General features: G+C 44.6%; 1 protein-coding gene across 1 annotated transcript in view; it reads left to right on the forward strand.

The window, feature by feature from the left end:
• The window catches only part of PAH (phenylalanine hydroxylase), a gene marked incomplete at both ends in the record, with an annotated part of 69311 nt that overhangs the window by 27851 nt on the left and 17004 nt on the right, over positions 1–24456 (forward strand). Inside the window, one exon of the mRNA XM_080705069.1 lies at positions 13516–13604. Within this exon, the coding sequence (XP_080561195.1) occupies positions 13516–13604 (89 nt within the window). The remainder of the gene's footprint in view (positions 1–13515; positions 13605–24456) is intronic.

Consider the following 24456-nt stretch of genomic DNA (forward strand, 5'->3'; position numbering starts at 1 on the left):
AGAAAGCCATGTGGGTGATAGAAAATGAATGTTTTTTTTTTTTAGATTCTTAATTGCTAAAGTTCCCCACCCAAAACAGCTTAAGGGAAGGTTAATTATGGTGACATGTTAAAGAAACCCCAACCTTCTCAAATGCTTCCTGGAGAAGCTGATGTGAGTTTAATAGGATTTTAATCCCGAGAGCCTTTTGAATACTTGAGGCCTATTCTCCTGCTCCCCTCTCTCTTGATGACCTCAAATCCTTCTTCAACCCAACATGAAAGAGCATTAATATCGGCCATCGACCAGTCTCCTAATCCTTTTACCTTCCCTTTGAGTCTTCTGCATGACATTGCATTGAGTGGGGGTGGGAAATGCCTACATGGAGACAGATTACAGCCAAGGGAAGCAGACGGACAGAAGTCTTAGGTAGATGGAGGCCCAGGAGCACCAAAGGGAAATTTATCTCTTTGGAGTTATTTTCCAAGAGCAGATGGACATTTGATAGATTTTGTTCAAGTTGTGGTCACTATAAAGGTCTTCGTGTAGAAGGAATATGAGTGTAGGATGCTAGTACAACTGTATATTATGTGAGGAACAGAAAGGCTGGATGACTCTGTCTATCTATCTATCTATCTATCTATCTATTCTTCTTTCTTTCTATGTATTATGTTTGTATGCATACATCTATCTAGCTCTCTCTCTCTATATATATACCTACCTGTCTATGTATGTATCTATCCATCTGCCTATTTATGTATGTATATGTGAGTGTATGTTTCTTTGTACCTCTGTCAAATTATCTATGTATTCACCCATCTATCTAGCCTCTGAGCACTTATGATTATTGTGAGGAGACAAAAGCAGCATCATTATACTTATTTCTTCCCTTTAATGGCCCTTGCCCCACCCTCTTAAGTTTCCTCTCTTTTCTGCTTTAGTATTGCTGCTCTGAACAGCTGGACTGAGTAAGAAGACTGATGTTTCTGATCAACTTAGGTTGAGGGAAAGAATAGAATTCCTGAAGGAGCTCTGAAAACCTCCTGGGATTGTGCGTAAGCATGCTTTTTTTGGTGGTGGTACTGGGGTTCCTGGAAACCCTTCTACCTCCGAGCTACACTCCCAGACCTACTTTTATACTTTTGTATTTAGAAACAGGGTCTCTTAAACTAGCGCAGCTGGCTTCGAACCTGCGCGATCCTCCTGTCTCTGCCTCCCAAGCGCGGGGATTACAAGTGTGCACCACCACGCCTGGCTAGCATGGATTCTTTTTTTTTTTTTAATAGGAGAAAAGATTTTTTTTTTAAGGAGTTTTGGTTGCCAAAGAGTTAGGACTTTTTGGAGAAAAGCTGCCTAGGGCTGGAAGGCAGTGCAGACAGTGGGAGGTTTCCTCCCCAGCCCCACCACCTTCCTTTCCTCTCTCACTTCCTCTGCTTGCTCATTCTGTTTCCACCTTCCCATTGCCCTCTTCTCAGTTCTAAACTTTCTCCTGTGCATTTTCTCTTGTGTGCTTCAGGGCCATGCTTAAAGATGCTGTGGACGTGGCCCTGCAGAAGACCAGGTGTTTGCGTGTTTAAAACACACTGGATTGGCTGGGAGTGGTGGCACATGCTTGTAATCCCTGTGCTTGGGAGGTGGAGCCAGGAAGATCGCGCAGGTTTGAAGCCAGCAGCGCTGGCTTAGGAGACCCTGTTTCCAAATAAAAAGTATAAACTAGGTCTGGGAGTGTAGCCCAGAGATAGAAGGGCTTCCAGAAACCCCAGTACCATTAAACACACACACACACACACACACACACACACACTGGATTGACTCTGTTTTCCAGTCTTTAAATGGATGTTTGCTGGAGATATTGACATAGCCCTAACTCCTGACAACTGGGGAAATGACCTCTATTTCAGTGGACTACCTCTGTTGAGACCAGCAGACTCCTATTTGAGAAGATAAACACATTCAGAGGAGAGGGATGACTCAGAGCAGGGAGAAGAGCCTCTTGGTGTTGTTGGTATCCACTTTCTCCCTGAAGTCTGGACAGCTCTAGTCATTGGCAAGGAGAAAATCTGAGAAAATGCTGTTTCCAAAGCCTATCCAGTTGGAATTTCACAAAGCTTCAAGATAAGAAAGATCATAAAATTATAACTAGACTCTAGTCCTCATTTGTATGCCAAATCCAGTTTTTAAAATTATTCCCCACTCGCCAGGCATGGTGGCACACGCTTGTAATCCCTGCTCTTGGGAGGCGGAGACCAGAGGATTGTGCAGGTTCGAAGCCAGCCGCTTAAAAGACCCTGTTTCCAAAAATAAAAAAAAGTATAAAATAGGTCTGGGAGTGTAGTCCAGAGATAGAAGGGCTTCCAGGAACCCCAGTACCACAAAAAAAAATTATTCCCCACTAAGATGTCTCAGTTAAGCTTTGCAACAGCTGACTTGGATAGCTAGAGCAAGCTGATACAAGCTGATAATGTTATTTTCATTTTCAGTATTAGGAAGCAAGGCAGCGGTAATGTTGAGAGCAGGCATGGGTTTTATAGTGTTCATTATTCCACTTCAGTGTCTGACCAGCTTTGCCCAGCTTGCCCTCTTGTCCCTTTCCCATGTGAAATTGAAGATAATCTGGGCACCAGCGTGGTTAGGTGGATTATATGACATACTTTGCTTGAGGCGCCTGATTTGTAGGATCCGTGTTGTCAGTACTTATCCTTGAGTCTTACACCAGGCTACATAATGAATCTTATGTTTGAGCAAGTCCAGAATCCTAAAACTCCTGATAAAGAAGGGTCATTGTCATGTGCTCTTGGGAACAAGCTAAATGGGAAAATTAGAGAGGACTAGATAGAGAACACACCTTGTTTGTGTGACAGGTGTGTTCTTTCAATGGAAGGAAGAAATAAAAGGCTATGTATTGACTATAGCTAAATGTCAGTTTGAATTCATGCTGGATTGAGAGAAAATCATAGTGACTCAAAAAAAGCAATGTCTTCAACATCCAGAGCCAGGATTTGGATCTATACCTTGTAGACTGCCAGCTGGGTTTGGATCCTGCCTGATCCCCCACCACTGAGCTATCACATGAGTTTTTTTCTTCTTCACCTGTAAAATGGAGCTAAGACCCATTCTTCCACATCCTGTGGTTCATGGAGGGGATCATGTGAGATACTGTTAGGGCACTTGAAAGATTGGGCTGAGCTGGCTTGAGTTCAATACACTCTTGGTCTCCAACATCCTTAAATCTCAATAAGGGACATCTCTCTCCTTGATTTATAACCACGGCCAATAGCAAGCCATTCGTTGCACCAGCTCCAGAGGTATGGACACTGAGCAGGCTAATAATATATAGGAGTGGGTGGCAGTATCTCCCTGCTGGAGTCAGCCTAATCTAGTAGTCAGGGAGACAAGTGCATCAGTGAGATTATGTAAAGGGCCCTACAAATGACCTCACACTTCCCAATAGTTCTTCTGGTGCTTAACATTATCTGTTTGGCTGTATGTTCTGTTGGAAATAGCACTGGCATAAGATATGTAATTCCAGCTTCTCACACTGGTTTCCTCCCTCCTTCCCTCCTCCTCTCCCTTCTTTCTTTCTTCCCTCTTTCCTTCCTCCTCCCATCTGTTTCCCTTCTCCCCTCCCTTCATCCTTCCTTTTTCTCTTCTTCTTTTTCCTACCATTCTGACTATACCCATTTCCTAAAAGAATACCTGCCTTTTTGTTTGTTTTCATTGTCCTTGACATTTTGGTAGTGTTCGACACCATTATCCCATTTTATAAATTATATAACATGTTTTAGAATCCTGCTTATTGAGATTCTTTTTTTTCTCTTAGTATTCCTTCTTAACACACACACACACACACACACACACACACACACACACACACACACTTTACCCATTTCTCTTTTGCTCACATTCATTCCCTAATTCAGTTCATGTATTCATTCTGTTTAGAGGCAGTCACAGAGTAGGAAGCAAGAAAGGACAGTCCCATTGTTGGGGAATGTTGTTGCTGTCTGGCACAGATGATGGTGGTACTGGGGAGGAGAGACGACCTCTGGAATGTCCTTGAATGTGCACTGAGCCCAATCCTGGGTTCAGATGATGGGAAGAGAGGGGTCAGGGCCAGGTAAGAACCACGAAAGATACAAGATCTATAGAAGAAGCTTCTGATACATTCTGCTTGACCCAAAGTAGGTTGACTGCAACTCTAATTGCCAGTGGCTGGACACCCAGATCTCCTTGTGAGTGCTCAGAAGATGGAGCTGTATATTGGGGATGTAGTGGCAACCTGCCAGTAGATACCTTTATGAGATATGAAACATTTTCAGGTGGATTTAGGAGTGTACTTCCACTCTACTTGGGTGGCTGGAATAGATTTCCCTGTGGGTTCGAGGCCAGCCTCAGCAATTAGTGAGACTCTCATCAACCTAGTGAGACCTTATTTCAAAATAAAAAATAAAATAGGGCTGGGGTTTTAGCTAAGAGGTAGAATGTTTCCGGACTCAATCCACAGTAACACACACACGCATGTGCACACACACATGCACACACACGCACACAGACACACACCCCATAAAACCCTGCAGGTCATTGTTGTCACTCTTTTTTTCACAATCTAGGTCCCTTCCATTTCACTATTTAGTTCTGAGATTCTTGCTAGGACATGAACAGGGGCAGACGCTCTGCTTGAACCCACCACTTCAAGCCCCTGCTGTGCCCAAGAGGCGAGGGCAGCTGCTTGGCACCATGGGCCAGTTGTCAGCTCATCCCTTCTTGCTAAGACCTTCCTGAAGGGCATTCCTTCTCGGCAAAGCAAGTAGAAGTTTTTCAAAAGAGAAAAATAAACACTCCAAAGTCCACATCTGCAAGACCTGGGCGGCTGCCCCCTCCCTCTACAGGAGCTGGTGGGGTCAGCACAGCTATGGTTTGTCTCCAGGGCTGGAGGCCTCAGACTCAGAGGAGACATCCGGGAGTCTGGGAGGTGGGGGTGGGGGTGGTGAAAACCCTTCTATTTTGGGCCTAAGAAATGGAGGATTTATTGCTCTTCCTGAGACAGGCTGGAGGCAAGCCTGGGTGCCTCACTGGCTAAACCCTGGGGCTGGTGAACGACTAGTGGAAACAGAGCGGGGGTTACACTGGACTAAGCTTGCACCTTGAACTGCTGCAAATTTAATGGACTGCTCTGACCCACTGGCCAGGAAGCAGGCTCCGGCCAGGCCTATGGGGGCCTTTTGCTTAGGACCACTCCTGAGCCAGCCACCCCTTGGCGTCCTGGTGGAGCAGTTGACCCTGACTTAATGGGACCACATCGTGGGTGTCCAGGGCCAGTGCTCCAGCGGGCTGCTTCCTTTGGAGCCAAATCAATATTTATTAATGATCTGCCCCCCACCCCCCGGGTGCCTCTGGCTTCACAGAGGGCTTCTGTTGCACCAGCCGCCTAGTCATTCATTAACCAGGAGCCTGGCAGGCTGGAGGGGGCGCTCGCAGGGGCCGGCCCACCACCGAGGTATTTGGCAAGGTCATTAATGAGCTAATCTGATTTAACTTTTCAAAATAGAGGCTTGGGTCGTTGGGGTCAGGCTCTCTTCCCAGCATTGTGAGACCTGGGTTGGGGGCTGGGGACCTGCACTCTTTACTGGAGAAGAGAAAGGACATAAGAATGAGAATGCAGGTGTCAACAAATTACTACCCCCATCCAGAGATGGAGGGCAGAAGGGAGGGCCCGGGCTGTCCTGGGGTCTTCTTCAAGCCGCTTTAGGGCCTGCTTTAGCTTGCCACCTCCTTTCTTTCTCCAGGTAAGAGGACCGGAAGCAGCATAGCTTGGGTGACCTGTGCAGGTGCAGAATTCTGAATTGGGCTCTGGCAAGCTCAGACACTTGGAGCAACTCACTTAGTTTGTCCATCAGTAAATAGAAATAATAATTTCCCACCCCTAGGACCGCTTAGAGAATTAAAAGAGGAAATGGAAGTAAAGCCCTTATCTCTGATGCATACTAAGCTCTTTCTTAAAAAATATATATGTTTATATATAAACATATATATGTATATGTATATATGTATATGTATATACATATGTACATATGTAGATATGTATGCATATGTCATTTATATATATACATATGTAGATATGTATGTATATATCATCAGAAACAAAAAGATAAAATTAACTTTCTGCCTGGGAAAATTTGAAAGAGCCTAGAAATAGCAGTTGAAGACACAAGCCTGGGCTCGGGCTCTGCCAGCAGTGGCCTGCGTGATCATAATTACTCAGCATCTTAGCACACGTCTCAGGGGTTTGTCATGGACCTGCTGCGGGGCAGTTGCATCGGTTGCATCTCACACCAGTAAAGGAGTCAGGAGAGCATTTCACAGATGAAAAGCCAGGATCTCAGGACCTGAGTGATCTGCTCAGACTTAAGTGGATTGTGGGTGGGAGAGACGACGCTTAAGCTCAGACCTGCGGGCCTCAGGGTGCGCTCAGGGCTGGGTTTGCCTGGTCCTCTGCAGGCTCCTCGCGTTTGGCTGCTGAGGTCCTCAGCTCGTCCCTCAGGCTCTGCACAGCCAGGAAGTGATCCCTCCACCCCCAGCACCCAGCACCTGCCTCTCCGAGGCTGGACCACACGTTCTTATGCCTCCTTGTTCGTGTCTCCAAGGTGACAACTGGTGAATTTCTAGTTTTAAGGCCTGACCTGGAATCCTTTTCTATTTGAGAAGACACACAGGCTGTACCCAAGGGCTTTTAAATTAACTAACAAATAAATTAATTAATATATGGTACTAGGGATTGAATCCAGGTACATTCTACCTCCAATCTATATCCCCGTCCCTTTTTATTTTTTATGTTGAAACATGGTCTCACTAAGTTGTGGAGGCTGGCTTTGAACCTGCAATACTCCTACTTCAGTCTCCCAGGTACCAGATTACAGGCATGTACCACCATACCTGCCTGACCTCAAGTGATGCCCAGGGAGGTGGTGGTGGGCCTTAATCGCTGCAAGGGTTGGGCTGCTGCGGGGGTGGGGTTCTGGCCTGTCACCCTAAGACACTTGACCTCCTGTAATGTTAACACCAGCAATGACAATGATAACATGACCAAGTACTGAGGAAGCACTTGCTGTGTGAGACACAGTGTTCTAAGCACCATTCACCAAGTCTTGCATTAGCTCATTTTAATCCTCTCCCCAACCCTTGGAAACACACACCATGAGAGTCATTTTGCAGATGGCAAGCTGGGAACAAAGGTAAACTAATCTGGTGAAGCCCCAGATCTACAGAGTAGCTGAGTAAGCAGAGGAACCGAAGGCATGGATGTCCTTAGCACCAAGATGTGCTGCTCCTCCAGGGTGCCTGTAGCTGGGGCCTCTTCTAAAGTATGATGATGGGACCCAGAGGCCACCAGAGGCCCCTGGACACGGGCAGATGCCCTGTGCTCGCAGTGCTACCATGGGGTCCCTCCCAGCGGCGTTGACAAGGTCCTGAGCTCTAAGGGCTGGGGCTTCGGGGCTGCTGTGCTCCTTGTCATTCACTTGGATACTTCTAGTCTTTGTAACTCTGTCAAGTTCTCCGATGCTTTTGGTGCCCGGTTTTGTTTTGCTTTCTGTTTTGAAGGTATTTTTTGAGGGGGATTGTTGGTTTGTTTCCACCAAGAGATGTGATCTAAGCCAAGTAGCCCAACTAGTGTTTTCCCTGTGAAGGTGGACAAAGTCTCCCAGAGCAGGGGAGCATGCAGGCTCTGCTGCCCTCTGCTGTTCAGCTGGGAGATGGTCAGTGCACACACCTCTGAGTTCAGTGGGGGATAGCAAAGAAAAAAGAAAGAGGTGGTGCAGTTGGAGGCTGAAGGAATGCGGTGATTGTACTTCCAGGAAATAAATGCAGGTAACACACTAGTCTCTCCGGAAGCATCTTTTCTCACGTCCTCTGATCTGCTTTCCACTGGGTCCCACAGATCTTAGAATAAGGAACCCAAAGGGGATTGTAGCCACAAGTGCATCTCACATCCATTTGTTATAGGGGGAAACTGAGGACCAACGATAATGACTGCTAGTATCAGAACTGGGCCCAGCACCAACCCAGAGTTGCTCCAGGCTCTGTTCTTTCTTCCCACCCAGTGACCATCAGCATCACCACAACCTTCGTTCTTCTCGTGGCTAGCAGTGAGCTCTTATGTGGTGGAGGCACTGCACTAAGGCCTGTCACGTTTGCTCTAGCATAATTCACCCAGCTATATTGAAAGACCATTTTAACCCATTGTATGGATAAAGGCGCTAAGTCTCTGAGAGCGAGAGATAATATAAACACTTGCTCAGTTAACAGCAGAATCAACGGCCTACTTTCTAGCTTTGCTGGAAAACATCCTCCTTTGCTTTCTGTGCTATGATGAGCTCAGGAGCAAAACAATGTATATTTGTGTCAATATATCCAGTCTTGAGCAGTATAATGACATTTGGGTCAACGGTGGACCACGCACACATAATGATGGTCCCATAGATTATACTTAGTGTTACTGTAGGCACCTTAGTGTGCAGAAGTACACTCTGTGATGTTCGTACAAAGATAGAGTTGCCTAGCAATGAATTTCTCCACATAGTTATCACTAAGTGATGCCCGACTTGATAATATATGTAAAATTATATATTATATCCCCATATATAAAAGTTACATATATGTTATATACATGAAATATCATCTGTAGCTTAGAGCTGAACAATAGAATAGTATTTACTATGAGTTGAGACAGAAAAGGGTAAATAATATTTATTGGTTCCACAGACAGTAAGCGCAGAGAGTCCAATACAAGATATCTGGCTGTGTTGCCAGGCCTTAAACCGTTGCTACAAAGACTCTCCCCAAGACAAATAGGAAACCGGTTCTGGACTAGGGACAGACTCTGACTGTCTCAGACCCATTGAGCTATGGTGAGAGGATCGAGTCACCAGGATCTTCACCCTGAGTCTGGAGATCCCGAATGCCATTTAAAATGTCTAGTGTAAAAAAGGCAAGAGATGGCTTGTGTTGGAGAAGGGGAGGGGAAAAGGGAGGCCTTGCCCTCTGTTGGTGGAAATGTAAATTAACACAGGCATTAAGGAAAAATGTATGAAGGCTCCTCTTAAAAAGTGCACTTGTAATCCCAGCATTTGGGAGGCTGAGACAGGAGGATCGAAGTTTGTGGACAGCCTCAGCTCCTTAGTGAGGCCTTTTGCAACTCAGTGAGACCCTGTTTCAAAAATAAAGAATAAAAAAGAGAGGGAGGTATAGCTTGGAGGTAGAATGCCCCTGGTTTCCACTGCAAGTAGCTCCCCCAAATAAAAATAAAAAAGAACTGCCATGTGGTCCAGCTATTCTACTTCTGGGACTATGTCTTAAGGAGATGAAATCAGTATCTTGAAGCTATATCTGCTTTTCCACATTCACTGCAGCACTATCTGCAGTCGCCAGGATATGAAAACAGCGGATGAATGGAGAAAGTGTAATATAGAATATAATATGATTCAGCTGCGGTAAACCAGGAAATCCTGCCATTGCAGCAACACGAATGGACATCGAGGGCCTTGTTCTAAGTAAAATAAGCCAACTGCAGAAAGACGAGTACCACATGATCATTACTTATATGTCGAATCTAAAGAAGTCAAATTTGTGGAAAAAGAGAGAATGGTGGTCACCAGGAGAGGAGGGAGAAATGGAGAGATGTTGGTCAAGGGTACAGAGTTTCATTTGTACAGTAAATAAGTCCTGGGAATATAGCATACGGCATAGTGTCTGTAGTTGGGACTAATTTATAGTATACTTGAAATTCCTAGGAAGGCCTTCAGTGCAGACACACACACACACACACACACTGGTAACCACATGTTGTAAGGGGCTAACTTGATTATGGTGATCATCCCACAAAGTAGGTGGATATTAAATGATTACATCGTGTACCTTAAGTGTACACGATGTATACTCAATTACAATGGGAAACATTGAAGTACACTTAAAAACTAGCATCTCTATCACTTCCATCTCCTTATTCATGAACTTCCTGGCATTGATGAATATTTAACTTTACCATTACTTGTTTCATGCCTTCCTCATTGGCCCCGACTGGGGCCGCCCCTGCAATCACCCCTCAGTGCCCAGGGCCTGCTACTTAGTAGGTGCTCAGTTCTGGCTTTCGAAATCTTCTTTGTGAGATTAAGGGATCCCAGGGTGGCAGGGAAATAGGGCTGGCTCGCCCCATCTCTGGGGACAGCTGCTACTGCTGAAACAGACAAGGGAGATGAATGCAGGAGCGATGGAGGGATACCCTGGCAGTGAGGGGATGGGGTCACCAAAGGCACTTCCCACAGAGGAAAGAGAGACAGGCCTCCTTGTCCAGGTGGGGGCCATTCATAGAAGCCATTTAGAGACAGCATTCTCGAGAAACAGAGTGGTGTCACAGAAAGCCCTGAGCCTCACCTCCCCACAACGAGGTGCTCTTCCCAAGCCCTTCCCAGCCTGACTGGGAAACACACCTCGTTACTAGAGCTCACAAGCAGGGTTCCTTGTGTGAGGCAAATTCTGGAGAAAGGAGCGCTTAGGGAGAGGCGTAGGAGACAAAGTGGGATGCCAGGCTCCATTCCTGCTGAGCACAGCGTGCCGCTGAGCCATTGGATGCCAAAGTTTTAGTGGCTTGGAACAAGGAGGTCTCTCCATAGATGTACCTCCCTGTTCTTCAGTCTCCTCATTTGTAAAATGGGGATGGCAATTCCTATCTTGTGGTGCCGCACAGTTCAAGCGTCAGACTGTTCCTGGCACAGAGCCAATGCTATGTGAGCATTAGCTCCTGTCACCAGGACAACATCTGCTTTGGTCTTATCATCTATAGGAAGCTGACCTCAAGAAGTGGCCCAGCCTATGGAAGTCTCCAGAAACTGCAAAGAGCCAATCAGACACTCAAGACTCCAGGGTTAGCCCTCCTAACCTAACCAGGTGGCTCTGTTACCTCCTCAAGGTGGCAGGAAAGATAAATGATCAAGACCAGTGGCCACAGAGCTGGCTAGACCTGCATTTGAATCCTAACACCACAGCTTACAAGCGGGGTGTGTGTGTGCATGTTTGACTTGCCCTTGTTAAACTCAAACGCCTGAGACTCAGAGACCTTTAAGATAGAATGGTTTATTGAGCCATTACAAATGCTGGCCAGGAAGAAAGGATTGGTCATTAGATAAATTCCCGCTGTCACCAGCAGCATGACTAGGCAGCAGTTGGACAAATGTCACAGGGATCTAAAAAACAGATGACTTTGTAATGAAAATCTAAGGAAGGCATAAACTGTTTAAATGGAACCTGCATTGGCTATCAGTAAGAGAGCCGGATCCCAGGAAGCAGGGAAGGTTTAGGGGTAGGAGGTTCATCCAGGTTGCCTCTGGATTTGTTGGAGCTGCAATCAGAATGGGGTAGCACCTACCCAGTCGCAACAATTTTGAGCTAAAGTTGTAATATACACTCAAGAATCTAAGTATTCTATTAGCTTAGCATTTATTACTAATTAACGTCCACAATGTCTCCTCCCTTCTGCCTCTCCCACCTTCATAGTTAAAGTTAGCACATCTGAGAGTTTTTTCCTTATCAGCTAGAACCTCTCTGTACCTTAGTTTCTTCATTTGGATTATGGAGGCACCAAGAATATCCACCACATAGGAAAGTGTTTAGAACAGCACTAGTAGCACTTGGTGTTTGTTTTTACTATTGACATGGGTTTTGGGGATTAAGCTGCAGCTAAGACCTACAGCAATGAGGCTGTACCTTGACCGATGAATGTTGTTGAGATAAGGTCTTGGTTCTGGTGAAATGTAGCTGAATCTTGTTCGGAGGCTCCGGGTCAGAACAGAGATCGCATTTCTCCGGATTGGTCACTAGGTGGCAGGCACGTTCTTTCCTGCTGGATGGACAGCGCCTTGGCTCACTTCCAGGGCTCCCCACTGGGTCCGCTTTTGCTCTCTGCATTCTTCTAGATCCCACCACTGTTTAACCCACCCTGTGATCTGTAACCAGTTACTTAGACTTTCAGAGACTTGGTTTCTCATCTGTACAATGGAGGTTAGAATACCTTTCTTATTTGGAAGATGCGAAAATAGCAACTAGTCCAGAGGAAACGCTGGTTAATATTAATGCTTTACATGCTAACACAACCAGAGTTTGCTCCTTCCCTCCTTGATCCTGGAAATACAAAGTACTCATGATTCTTGCCTTCATGGAAATTACAGTCCAAATATTCCTAGTCTCTGCTCATACCTAGGCGAGTCCCATACCAGCATGTCCTTTTTCTGGTAAGCCATGAGGATCTCAGTGGGGCATGGCTGACTCTTCTCATTGGGGTCGCCCTCTCTGAAGGACCCCATCCAGTAGACTGTAGGTATTGTATTGGATATTGTAGAACAAACAACCCAGGCCTTGTCTTTTCCCTGATGGTGCTACTTCAAAAACAAGGGGCTGCAAGTCATCTTCAGATCCCAGATGGCATGATTCTATTCACTCTGCATCAGCAGTGATATTTCCTTTTCTTTTTTATTTATTGGTGCATTGTAGTCATATATCTTAGTGGGGTACAGGATGGTAGAGGCATACATGCACACATCACTCATGTCTAACTGGCTTTGAGATCAAAAGAGTTCTTCCAGTATGCCCCGGGTTTTGGGGAGAGTTCTTCTGGTATGATCGGGGTCTTTTGGAAGAGAGACACAGGGTAAGAAGAGAGGAATCTCATGAGCTCCTCCTTGTTTATAATAGAACAGCTATGGTTTTAGCTGGTTTAAACTTGGGGGCTATATATGATATTCTACTGCTAAAGAGAATCACTGAAACCAATATGGTGGGTGGCAGAGAGTTTGAGAGAATTCAGAAATTTTTTTTAAGGAGAATGTTTGTGTTGTATTTTAAAACTGGTTCCCGAGGAAGATCAAATTTGACTTTTTTTTTAGTAGGTTGGTATTATAACATTTATTAAAATAATGCTATGGGTTAATAGAAACAGCAAAGAACCAAATAATTAAAATGCAAGCTATGTAAAATCCCAACTAAAACCCAAGTGTCTAATGTATTCATTCATCAGCTAACTAAAAGCCCTAGAAAGACAAGACAACCAACATAATAAAATATTGCAAAACAATTGGCAGTTTTCAGTTATCAAAATTGTGGATTTGCATTTTGTATCTTTTTCTCAATCAAGAAAAAATTCTTTTTGAATGTTATAGACATACATATAAAACAACATGGAAAAATATAAACTTGTAACAATGGCTGTAAATACATTCTCTTACATTTCTCATAGGCAGTAGGTTGGCTATGTACATACCCAGCATGAAACTACTAAGATAATGAAGAATAGACAGAAATACATGTGGCCCAGTGGTTATGTGTGTGAGTTTGTATTTGACTTTTTAATTACAGAAATTAATGGGTTCTATGGAAGCCCTTTCTGCTACCACCATCTGCATGACTAGTTGGGTTAGGGCTTCTGACCTCAGCAAGGCCTTTGCATGTCCTACTGACTATCTCTTGGAACTTTGCCTTCCTGTGTTGCAGTGCCCTGGTTCCCAAGGACCATCCAAGAGCTGGACAGATTCGCCAACCAGATTCTCAGCTACGGGGCTGAACTGGATGCAGACCACCCGGTGAGTGCACGGCTCCTGGAAGGCTTAGGCTGAGAATCTTTCCTTCTTTCCCCTTGCTTCCCACATCCTCATCTTGGAGCAATATGCTTGTTTACTTGGTTGATAAACATTTATTGAGTTCCTGCTTACACTAGGGCTGAGGAAGCAGGGATGAACAACTTTACTGCTGTCCTCATTATTATGATTATTGTTGGAGCAAATACAAATCACTATCCAGAAACTATTGTCTCCATAACACACAAACACACACACACACACACACATACACACACACACTCACCCTAAACACAGACACACATGGGTTATCTGTATTTCTATCTTTATACATTTATGGACGTCTAAATCAAGTGCCTGAAAATGGCTAGCTACTAACTCTGCCAGCTGCAGGCTCTGAGAGGAGTGGTAACATTGGTGCCACTGGACTTGAACCTGAAAGAGCTGAGCCACAGTTGCTAGTCAGAGGAGGGAAGAGGAGGCATGACAGTGGAAAGGCTGTCGTACGTGAACACGCGGCATCCTGAGAGTGTTTGGAGTAGCATGGGGATGGCTGGTCAGCGTAGTAGGAGTGAGGTTGGGAGAGGAAGCTGGACTTGGGTCTGATGTACCAGAAGGAGGAACGCGATGGTGCCCTGTGTCCTTGGACAGAGGATGTGTCCCTTGAATGATTCTGAGCAGAGGACTGGCATGGAGGGTCTCCTCACTCCCTCTTATCTGGGTCCCGGGAAGGAGATTGCAGCTCAGGGTGGGCTCCTTGAGTAAGAGGAGCTCAGCGATCACTGTCCTCTATGGAGACAGCTGTCCTCCATGCTGGCCAGGCCAACAACTCTCCCATCGTTAGTGACTCAGGAGCATGTTCACATGCAAGGGCTCCTCGCTGGCGTGTCTGCCTTCCCTCTGGAGTCTGTTTTCTCCTGGCAACCTCGTGGCCCTTCCAGTCCATGAGGAACTTGCTCTTCCTAAAGATTTCTCAGAAAGCAAAGCAGAGCTCTGCCCCACAGACACGGTGCCTGAAGACAGAGGCTTAGTTGCTGATCAAAAACACTGGGAGAACTATTTCAGGGGCAGGCTGGCCTTTTAAAATCTGGACACCTGATGCTTGTTCTACTTCAAATAGTAAAACTAGCGGCTGGGTGTGGTGGCGCACACTTGTAACCTTAGACAGGAGGATCGCAGGTTCAAGATCAGCTTCAGCAACTTAGTGAAGACCTCCACAGCTTAGTGAGAAATTGTTTCAAAATAAAATAAATAAAATAGGAGGGTTGGGGGTATAGTTCAGAGTCAGAACCCCCCTGAGTCTAATCCCAGTACTACTGCAAACGCTCTCTCTCCCTTTCTTTCTTTCTTTCTTTCTTTCTTTCTTTCTTTCTTTCTTTCTTTTGTTCTTTCTTTCTCTCTCTCTCTCTCTTTCTCTCTCCCACCCTCCCTCCCTCTCCCTCTTCCTCTCCTTCTTTCTCCTTACAGTGAACTTGAAAATACAGAGAAGCTCAAGGGACGAAATTGAAGACCAGCCCTCACTTCAGTTGTTCCTATTTTTCTTTTCATACTCTTCAGTGTTCTTTTTAAAATAATGAGAAAGTGTTTTATAAACAAAAACAAAGATGAATTACTTCCTGTCTTCCAGACTTCAAAAGCTAAAAAAAAAATCACCTATTATCACACTCTCCCTAAGATAACCAATATTTATATCTGTTCCTTTTCCTATCTATAATGGCACTGCATTAATTTATCTATTAATGAGGAAAGGAGAGAAGTGGCAACGCAGAGAAAGGTATATGGGAGGACTCAAGAGTCCTGAGCATGCCGGCCGTGGTGGCGCACACTTGTAATCCCCGCGCTTGGGAGGCGGAGACAGGGGGATAGCTCAGGTTTGAAGCCAGCCGCGCTGGCTTAAGAGACCCTGTTTCCCAATAAAAAATATAAAATAGGTCTGGGAGTGTAGTCCGGAAGTAGAAGGGCTTCCAGGAACCCCAGTACCACCAAAAAAATTTAAAAAAAAAAAGAGTCCTGAGCGTGTCTGAACAACGAGGGGAATATTAATATATCAATACACATTCAGGCGGGGCCCTTGCCTGAAGGGACTCCAAACTGCTGCCTATACATTTACACCTGAATGTCCTCTGCCTTCCTCGAATCTTAGTTGTGATGTTAAATTAACTTATACTAAACCGAGGACAGAAATTATACTTCAGCCTTCTGGTATGTCCTACTTACATAATCTGTCTTCCTAAGACCCAAAGAAGAAGGTGCAGGATTTTGATTCTCAGTTGGTTTGTGTGAGGTGCAGCAGCTCCTCCAGAGCCCGGGGGTGGCAAAGGCCACTGCTGCAGGTGTCCTGATGGCCTCAAAGCCTTCTGCCCTGTTAGCATCTCCAGAGATCTGTCAGGAAAGAGATGGATTGGCCTCAAAGCCTTCTGCCCTGTTAGCATCTCCAGAGATCTGTCAGGAAAGAGATGGATTGGACTGGACCGGAGCCAGCCCACCAGGGTTTTCCTGCTCATCGGGCTCTCTCTGCTTCCTGTGTCATGTCCCTGTGTTTCTCCCGTTGGGGCAGTCGGTGAAGAAGTCATTCCAGAGACAGGGACATTTCCTCCCTTGCATCCTTGTGTCCTCCTGGCCTTCAAACTCTCTGGAATTTGTTTCTCTTCTCTAGCCCAAGTCACATCTTTGGCTTGCTGGCTTCTCAGTGTCATGAGTTTTATCATAAAAATACAACTTATCAGGTACACAGTCCTCTAGAGAGGAGGCGCCAGGCTCTCTCTGTTCCTTGGATTTCTCGTCAGGTCCTGGGAACAAGCACAGAGCAAACCCTCCAGCGTGCCTCTCTGCGCCCTCCGGGCGGGCCCCACAAGCCTGGCGTCCATGTGGGGACTGCAAGCCACAGAGGCCGAGGAGAGAAGGGGCTGTTCTTCTTCAAAGGACCCTCTGTTCTCCGCTGTCCCCTTCTGCGAGCAAGATCCCTTTGTCCCCTGACCCCCTGCCCTTGGCCGGGAGCCCTGATGTTTGACCCAGTATCTCACATCAGGGCCTCCAAAATAATCACTTAGAGAAATGAGGGAAAGGAACGATTGCTCCAAAATCGAGTGTGTTAGCCAAGTGGGAAAGTGACATGGAAGAGCTCTCTGTCCCTCCGGTCTCTCTTGCCTCCTTTCTTTGTGGCCAGCCTCTCCCCTTGCCTCGTCTCCTCCTTCCCTTCCTTCCACAAATATTTATTAAACTAAGGAGATCAGTAACGAACATTTCTACATTTCTCAAGCACAGGCTATATGACAGGCACTGTGTCAAAAGGCTTGGGATGCATTTTTTAATTTAAATGTTAATCACCACCCTGGGTGGAGGGCTGTGTGTTTTATTTGCAGATGAGAACTCTCAGGTGGAGAGACCCTCCCTGTGGCTTCCCTGGTGTGTGAGCTGTGTCTGGGCCAGGTGAAGGGAAGGGGGTTGAAGTGACAGATAGGATATGATCAGGGGCCTCTGACTGCAGCAGAGGAAGCAGGGTGTCAGCCCTTTTCCAAGTGATGTCAGAAGGAACTGGACCAGCACCTGTAAATCTGGCAGGAAAAGAGAAAGTTTTGTGCCCAATTCATATTTCCATAGTTAGTCAACCATGGTGGATCGCAGGTAACCATAGTTACCATCCCACCTGTTCTTAAACCTCTAGTCATATTTCAAGGCCTAGCTCTTGTATCTCACCTGCCTACAGCCTTCCTAGTCCAAGTCTGCTTTTGCTTTGCAGTCTTTCATGGTGTGGGTATTGAATTTCCCTGCTCAAGAGCAAGCTCCCTAGGAGCAGGCTTTGTTTTCCAGTATTTCTCTGCTCCTATTGTCCACCACCCTCACCTGCAGCCCCCCCCTTTTTTGTGGAACTATGGATGGAACCCAGGAGCCTTCTATGTCTAGGCTACACTCCCAAATCTATTTTATATTTTTTTGGAAACAGGGTTTCACTAAGTTGCTGAGAGCCTCACTCAGTAGCTGAGGCTGGCTTTGAACCTGCATGATCCTCTTGTCTCAGCCTCCCAGGTCCTGGGATTACAAACATGTGCCACCATGCCCAGCTCTACCTGCAGCCCTTTTACAGTCTGTCCTAAGAGTTAGACCTCTGGTGAAGTCATCAAAGACTGCTGCACTCTTAACAAGCTTCTTGATGAAGGTGTGATTTTTAGTTAAAATCATAATTATCATATAGTTATATGGTGAAACCCATCAAAGGCCCATTTGACTCATTCATCAAGGACTCAGAAAGAGGTCATAGGTGGTGCCAAGCAAGATACAAGAGATGAAAACATACATAGTTGTTGAGCAACAGCATATTGGAATATGATCAAAAAGTCAGATGTACAGAAGACTAATGTCTCTTCAGGCAATGAAGCTATAAACATGCACGTGATCCTTCCTACTAGACAAAGATTATTTGCAACTTGTACCTAAAATACCTATATTCTGACTTAATCTTCTAAAAGTCAGCAACTAAGACTCTTCGAAGAGTCTTTTTTTTTTTTTTTTTTTTTGGTGGTACTGGGGGTGGAACCCAGAGGCTTTCTACCTCCGGGCTATACTCCCAGACCTTTTTTATATTTTATTTGAAAACAGGGTCTCACTAAGTTGCTGAAAGCCTCACTAAGTAGCTGAGGCTGGCTTCGAACCCGTGCAATCCTCCTGTCTCAGCCTCCCAAGCATGGGGATTACAAGCGTGTGCCACCACGCCTGGCTGAAGAGTCTTAATTACTAAGTAGTACATATATGTTTCCCTAAAGCATATGGCAGCCTATTAAACAGTGATCTAAGGTGATATTACTAAGACAAATAGCCAGGACATGGTGGCACACAGCTGTAATTCTAGTATTTGAGAGGCTGAGACAGAAAAATCACAGATTCGAGGCCAGCTTTAGCTGTTAGAGCTGTTTGAGACCCTGTTTCAAAATAACAAAATAGGGCTGTAGTATAGCTTGGAAATAGAATGCCCCTGACTTTAATCCTCAGTACCTTCCCCCCCAAAAAAGACATGCAGTAATTTTGTTTTGCCTTCTTAATCAATATTTGTAATTTTTTCTTATCAGTTATTAGTTAAGAATAGGCTGAGTTAATTTTCAGTATGTGCTGGAAATCCATTGAGAAGTAAGTCCAACAAGCTCCTGTGTTCAGTCATTATTGATTAGTGTACTGACTACCTAAAGAGAAACGGAACGTGGAGGAGCACGCTGTGGAGGGAAGCCAACAGAATCTGGGCGAAACCAAGGAAGGCCTCTACGAGAGCAATTTAAATCAAGAGGGGAAGAAGAGGTAGCATCTTATTGATCAAAGAGAGTGGACAGGAGGATCCAAATTGGTGGACAGAACGTGTATGAAGAGCGTGACCTGGGAAAGAGCATGGCGTGTTTAAGGAATTAAAATAAGACCAATACGATTGGAATTCTCCTAGGAGGTCAAGCAGCTCAGCACCGAGCTGGAAACAGGCAGGACCAGATCAAGGAAAGATTGATTCTCATGAACCATGCTAAGGACTTTGGACTTCATTCTCAAAGTAATGAGAAGCCATTGAAGGTTTTTAAGGAGGGGAATGGCCTCAGGACACTTGTGTTTTATAAGTCTACTTGGGCAGAAGTGGAGGGGATGTCACTTGAAGAGCCAAAGGCCATACAGGGAGCCAGTCAAGTGGTCTGGGAAGGAAACAAAAGTGGCCTGAATGAAGGAGTCACAGCGAGAGCCAATTGAGGTCTGAAAGTTGTTCAAGAGGTAGAGTGGGCAGAACTTGATGGCTAGCTGTGAAGAAAGAGAGAAGAGAGAAGTAACCCGTGATTCCCAGCACACTGGCTTGAGCAACCAGATACCCAACTCCTTGCTGGAAGAAGCTTCTTGGTCTAACTAGTAGTGACCAGGGCCAACAGCTCAAAGTGAGTGCAGGGAAAGGCATGTTCAGAACACTCCTTGTCTACTGGCTTGCATGTCTTCTCTGGCCAGTGTCTACAGGATGAGAATGACAGGCACTTAGTTAATGCAGGTTCTAACTTTTGTCTCCTGGGACCCTGCTTCCCCTGGTTGAGGCTGACATGGGACTTATGGAATGAGAAAAGACTCGCGTTACTGACCTAGATGAAATATACACAGTAAGGTGAGAATCCTGTAGGTATTGTTTACAAGACCCAAGGGTGGGTGATAGGATTCAACAGCCCATTTCAGTGTATATCTTCTTATGCTCTGACCTGGACCCCCCAGCTTTAGGATTTCTCAGAATTTTGTACAAATGCATTATTCAAGTGTACACCATGTACTCAGAATTTTACCAGATGCCCTACTCTGTTATCTAGTTCAATCTGCATGACTCTGTAAATTAGATTTGATCAAGAATCCCATCTTACTGATAATGAAGCCACGACTCTGACACTAGAGGTCATGCTCCTAGTGCAGGAATAAGTTAGTATTCAAAGCCCTCCAGTCTGACACTTCAAAAACCTGTGGTCTAGCCGGGCGTGGTGGCGCACACTTGTAATCCCCGCGCTTGGGAGGCGGAGACAGGAGGATCGCGCAGGTTCGAAGCCAGCCGTGCTGGCGTAAGAGACCCTGTTTCAAAAATATAAAATAGGTCTGGGAGTGTAGCCCGGAGGAAGGAGGGCTTCCAGGAACCCCAGTACCACCAAAAAAAAAAAAAAAAAAAAAAAAAAAAAAAAAAAAAAAAAAAACCTGTGTTCTCTTCCCTAGCCTAAAGATGGCCTCTTTGAGATTTAACCTCATCTAAGAATTGGTGAACTGAATGGTTCAGTTTAGAAGAATTCTCAGAAGACTATGCCATGTAATTACTCCCTCCTCTTCAAAAATAATACCCCCAAATAAAGAAACTGCAGAGACTAAGAAAGGGGATTATCCTAAGACTTGAGGCAATGTTATAATTTTGCGTCCTGTAGAATTCTTCCCACTTTACCCCTCTTCTCCTCCTTCCTGACGCCTTCCCCTCATCCTCCTTCACCAACAATATATTTTCCTGTCAAAACATACTTGGTTACATGCAGTGCAGCTAAAATTGCTGCTATTAGCCTAATTGAGACAGGGTGATTATAAATAAATTACATGCAGTGCTACCGAAATTGCTGCTATTAGTCTAAATTGAGACAGGGTGATCAGTCATCACCAACTGGAGCTTAATTCAGAATACATGTCATGCTGATGGACATGGAGACCCTGTGGTCACCTGACAGCCCCAAAGACAGCCAAGCCCCTGAGAGGCTGGACTTTCAGGCCAGTCATGTCTCTGGCCACTGGTAACTGAGAGAGAGAGAGAGAGAGCAATTTCCTAAATTCTGGTTGGCAGGGGCTCCTTGCAGGCTGACAATGAACATCTTAGATGTATGCATCTGAAAAAGGCCCTGGTTAGAAACCTTCCCACATGGAAAGGCTGCAGAGTATATCATGTAGGTGTGTTCACATATCTTAAGGTGTGAATCTTCTACCACTTCCCCAAAATGATTTGAGGTGGATTTTTTAAACTTCTTTTTTTTTTTTTTATGGTGCATTGTAGTCATACATCTTAATGGGGCACAAGATGGTGGAAGCTACATGCACACATCACTCATTTAGTCCTTTCCCAATTCCCATATTATTTTTCATTCTCCAAATTATAAAAGAAATCCTTACTCACAACAAAAAAATTCAAAAGTCCAAATAGTATAGAAGAATGAAACTGTTACTGGTAGCCATTTTCCCTATCATCTACAGGTGACATTTAGATTTGGTGTATCCCTTCCATCATTTTACATAGATACTTACATAGTCCCTCCAAATAGTTGATATCAAACACATAACTTGCAGTCATTGTTTATTTTCACAGATGGACAAATCATAAGCCACCTAGACAAAGTGCATTAAGCATAAGCAATAGAGGCAAATGGGGATAGGAAGAGGTTGGGGGCATCCCATTTCTGGAGGCATCATGAAGTGGAAAGCTACGGATCAAAGGAATCCTTCTCTCATTTCCCTAGGTTACCACTTCAGACCTCAAATCTCAACTTGCCAGCCTGGAAAGGATCAGAGCACCTCAATAAGGTGCAGATTTTGCAGTTAAGGACCCTTTCCATGTGACCCAGTGGGCATCACTGCCAACATGACTAGACCAGAATATAGCAATCAGGATTCTCCACAGTGCCTTGCAGATGCCAGCCTTTCTATTTTATATTCAGGGGCTGGAAATTACATTTACTACCCACTGTTAAGACTGGTAGGTAAGGATGACTAATATTAAACTTATATTTAAATATATGTGTCCAGTCCTACGTATGATGGTGTGGACAAATAAGTGTTGTTTATCTAGTCCAATAGATAGGTTCCTAAAAAGGCATGTTAGTGCTGCTTGGAAACCAAATTACGATGCCCATTTTTGTCTTTACCACTTTATCCCAAACCAATTAATCTTTACCCAGTAGAAATGAAGCCCATTGGTAGTATCAAAGTTCTCAGTTTCCTGAGCTTCCCTATCCATAATTAATGACTCTAATCCAGTCAGTGCTCTAGGGAAAACAATAGGGTTATACCTTATAATAACTGTGCCATGTGTATTAGTCAGCTATCCATCACTGTGACAAAATACCAGAGAAAATCAACTTGAAGGAGAAAAAGATTATTTGGGTTCATGGTCTCAGAGGTTTTAGCTCATAGTCACTTGACTGCATTGTTTTTGGGTCTGTGGTAAGGCAGAACATCATGGCAGAAAGGAATGGTGCAGGAAAACTGTTTACCACATGACAATCAGAAAGCAGAGAAAGAGAGAGAGGAGGATCAGAAGATTAGATATATACCTTAAAACATGATCTCACTGACCTACTTCTCAAGCTAGGCCCCACTTCCTAAAATTTCTACTGTCTCCCAATACTGCCACCAGCTGGGGAAAAGTGTTTAATGCATGAGCCTTGGGAGAACATTCTAGAATCAACATATAATAGCATGGAATATTTTCTAAATTGAATAATCATTTACTATAGTAACTGGGATTTAAATTTGAAATAAAGAGAGTGTGTAGAAATTTTACTTTACCTACCCAATGTGAACGATGTTGATTTTTCTATTTCTGTTAATGTAACCTAGAAAACAAAGTAGGAAACTTTTTCCCTCTCCTTCTCCTTTCTCTCTTTCAACCAGTATCTGTAGGTATTTCTTCAGGTCAGATCGTTTGTTGCTGACTCTTAGATGAAATTGAATTCTACACATTGACCCCTGGTTCTTTGGAATTATTGGCTAGTCATGATGAAAAATATCAATTCTCCTTTTTCTTCCTCTCCCCTCCCTCCTCTAACCCCCTTCCACCATTCTTTGATCTTTCTCATTTACCTGAATTCCTCTTTGTTTCCTATTTTCTCTCTAGCTCCCACATATGAGAGAAAATGTATGACCCTCAACTTTCTGAGATTGGCTGATCTCACTTAGCATGTATCCTCTAGTTCCATCGACTTTCCTACAAAATGACATACTTCTGTTCTTCTTTTTTACTGAGTAAAATCCCATTATGTGTACATATATATTAGGGTTTTTTTTTATCCATTCATCTGTTGACAGACACCTAGTTCACATAATGTTACATCCATATATGAAGGTATCACTACCGATCTCACTAACGCGTACTGGGAGGGAGGAAAGGGAAGCGGGGTGCAATGGAGAATGAAATACGCCAAGTGCTGTGTGTTTGTATGTTGGTATCACTTTGAATCTCACTATGATGTATAATTACAATGCACCAATAAAAGTATAAAAAAACAAGGAAACACCAATCTACTAATCAGGTAAACAAAAGAAGTATTTGAAAACCAGAGAATATTCATCTTTTTAAAAGATTCCTTTAAGGACCGTGCTCTATGATACAAACCTTAGTTTTTGATTCATTAATGCCAAAGTTTGGAGGGATGGTAGGGCACAGAACTGCATGCTAGCATGGTAGATGGCATGGTCTTGTTGGCAAAGCTTGGAGAGAATGAAGTGGACTTCGGAGATGATGGACCCATCTCTTGTCTCACCAAATTTTTGATGACAGTAAGTGTTTTTTGGACTACGCCGTTTTGATCAATCAGGATCACTTCTGAGTCAGGATGTACCCGACCCCCTCCCTCAAAACCCTCAAAAGCACTCTCAGCCTCTTTTCACTTGGAAATGTGCGGCTTGGAAATTATTGGGAAGGGCTGCCTGCCAGTCAGCCTCAGAGGAGAAGCCATTAGCATCCTTTTTATGTCCCCAAGATGGGTTTTTCAGCTGGTTGAGTCCCTGCCAGGCTGTAAAGGTTGACAGTTACTGCAGTGTAGTGAAAAGAACACAGAACTGAGTGATCCGAATCCTGGCCTTGCCTTCTCGGTGACTTCTCTGAGCCACTGTCTACTCCAGAAGGAAAGTGTTCACCGTATCGGTTTCACTTAAGAGTTATAAGTTAAATAATCCTTTAGGACACAGACTGGAACATAGTAGGCACTCAGTAAATGGTACTTTAAAAAACTGCAAGCAAGTACCTGTTTGCCTATGGAGAAAGTGGCCGGTAGTTGTGTTCATGTTGTATAACTTCATAGTTGTCTAGCCTGCTACCTTTGCCTCATCTAGCAGGTTTAGAAGTTAGAAATGCTGCTGCTGAGACTTCTTTAAGACAAGACTATATCTGGAGATGCTATAATCCCACTGCAGAGGGTCTTACTGAATCAAAGGCATTGCTCCTCAGGTCTCAGTATTTGGTGGGAGAGCTCACCCTAAGTTTAATTGAGATTTTACTTTTAGGGTATAGTTGAGAAGGAGACACACACTGGCATGGCAGGAAAGCCACCCATTCAAGACATTCGTGGAGGCACAACATCTGTCCCTCCAAAGACTTTGGTAATCAAGTATCTGTCTCCTT

The sequence above is a fragment of the Muscardinus avellanarius genome (assembly GCF_963383645.1).
Source record: "Muscardinus avellanarius genome assembly, chromosome: 11".
Taxonomy (NCBI): Eukaryota; Metazoa; Chordata; class Mammalia; order Rodentia; family Gliridae; genus Muscardinus; species Muscardinus avellanarius.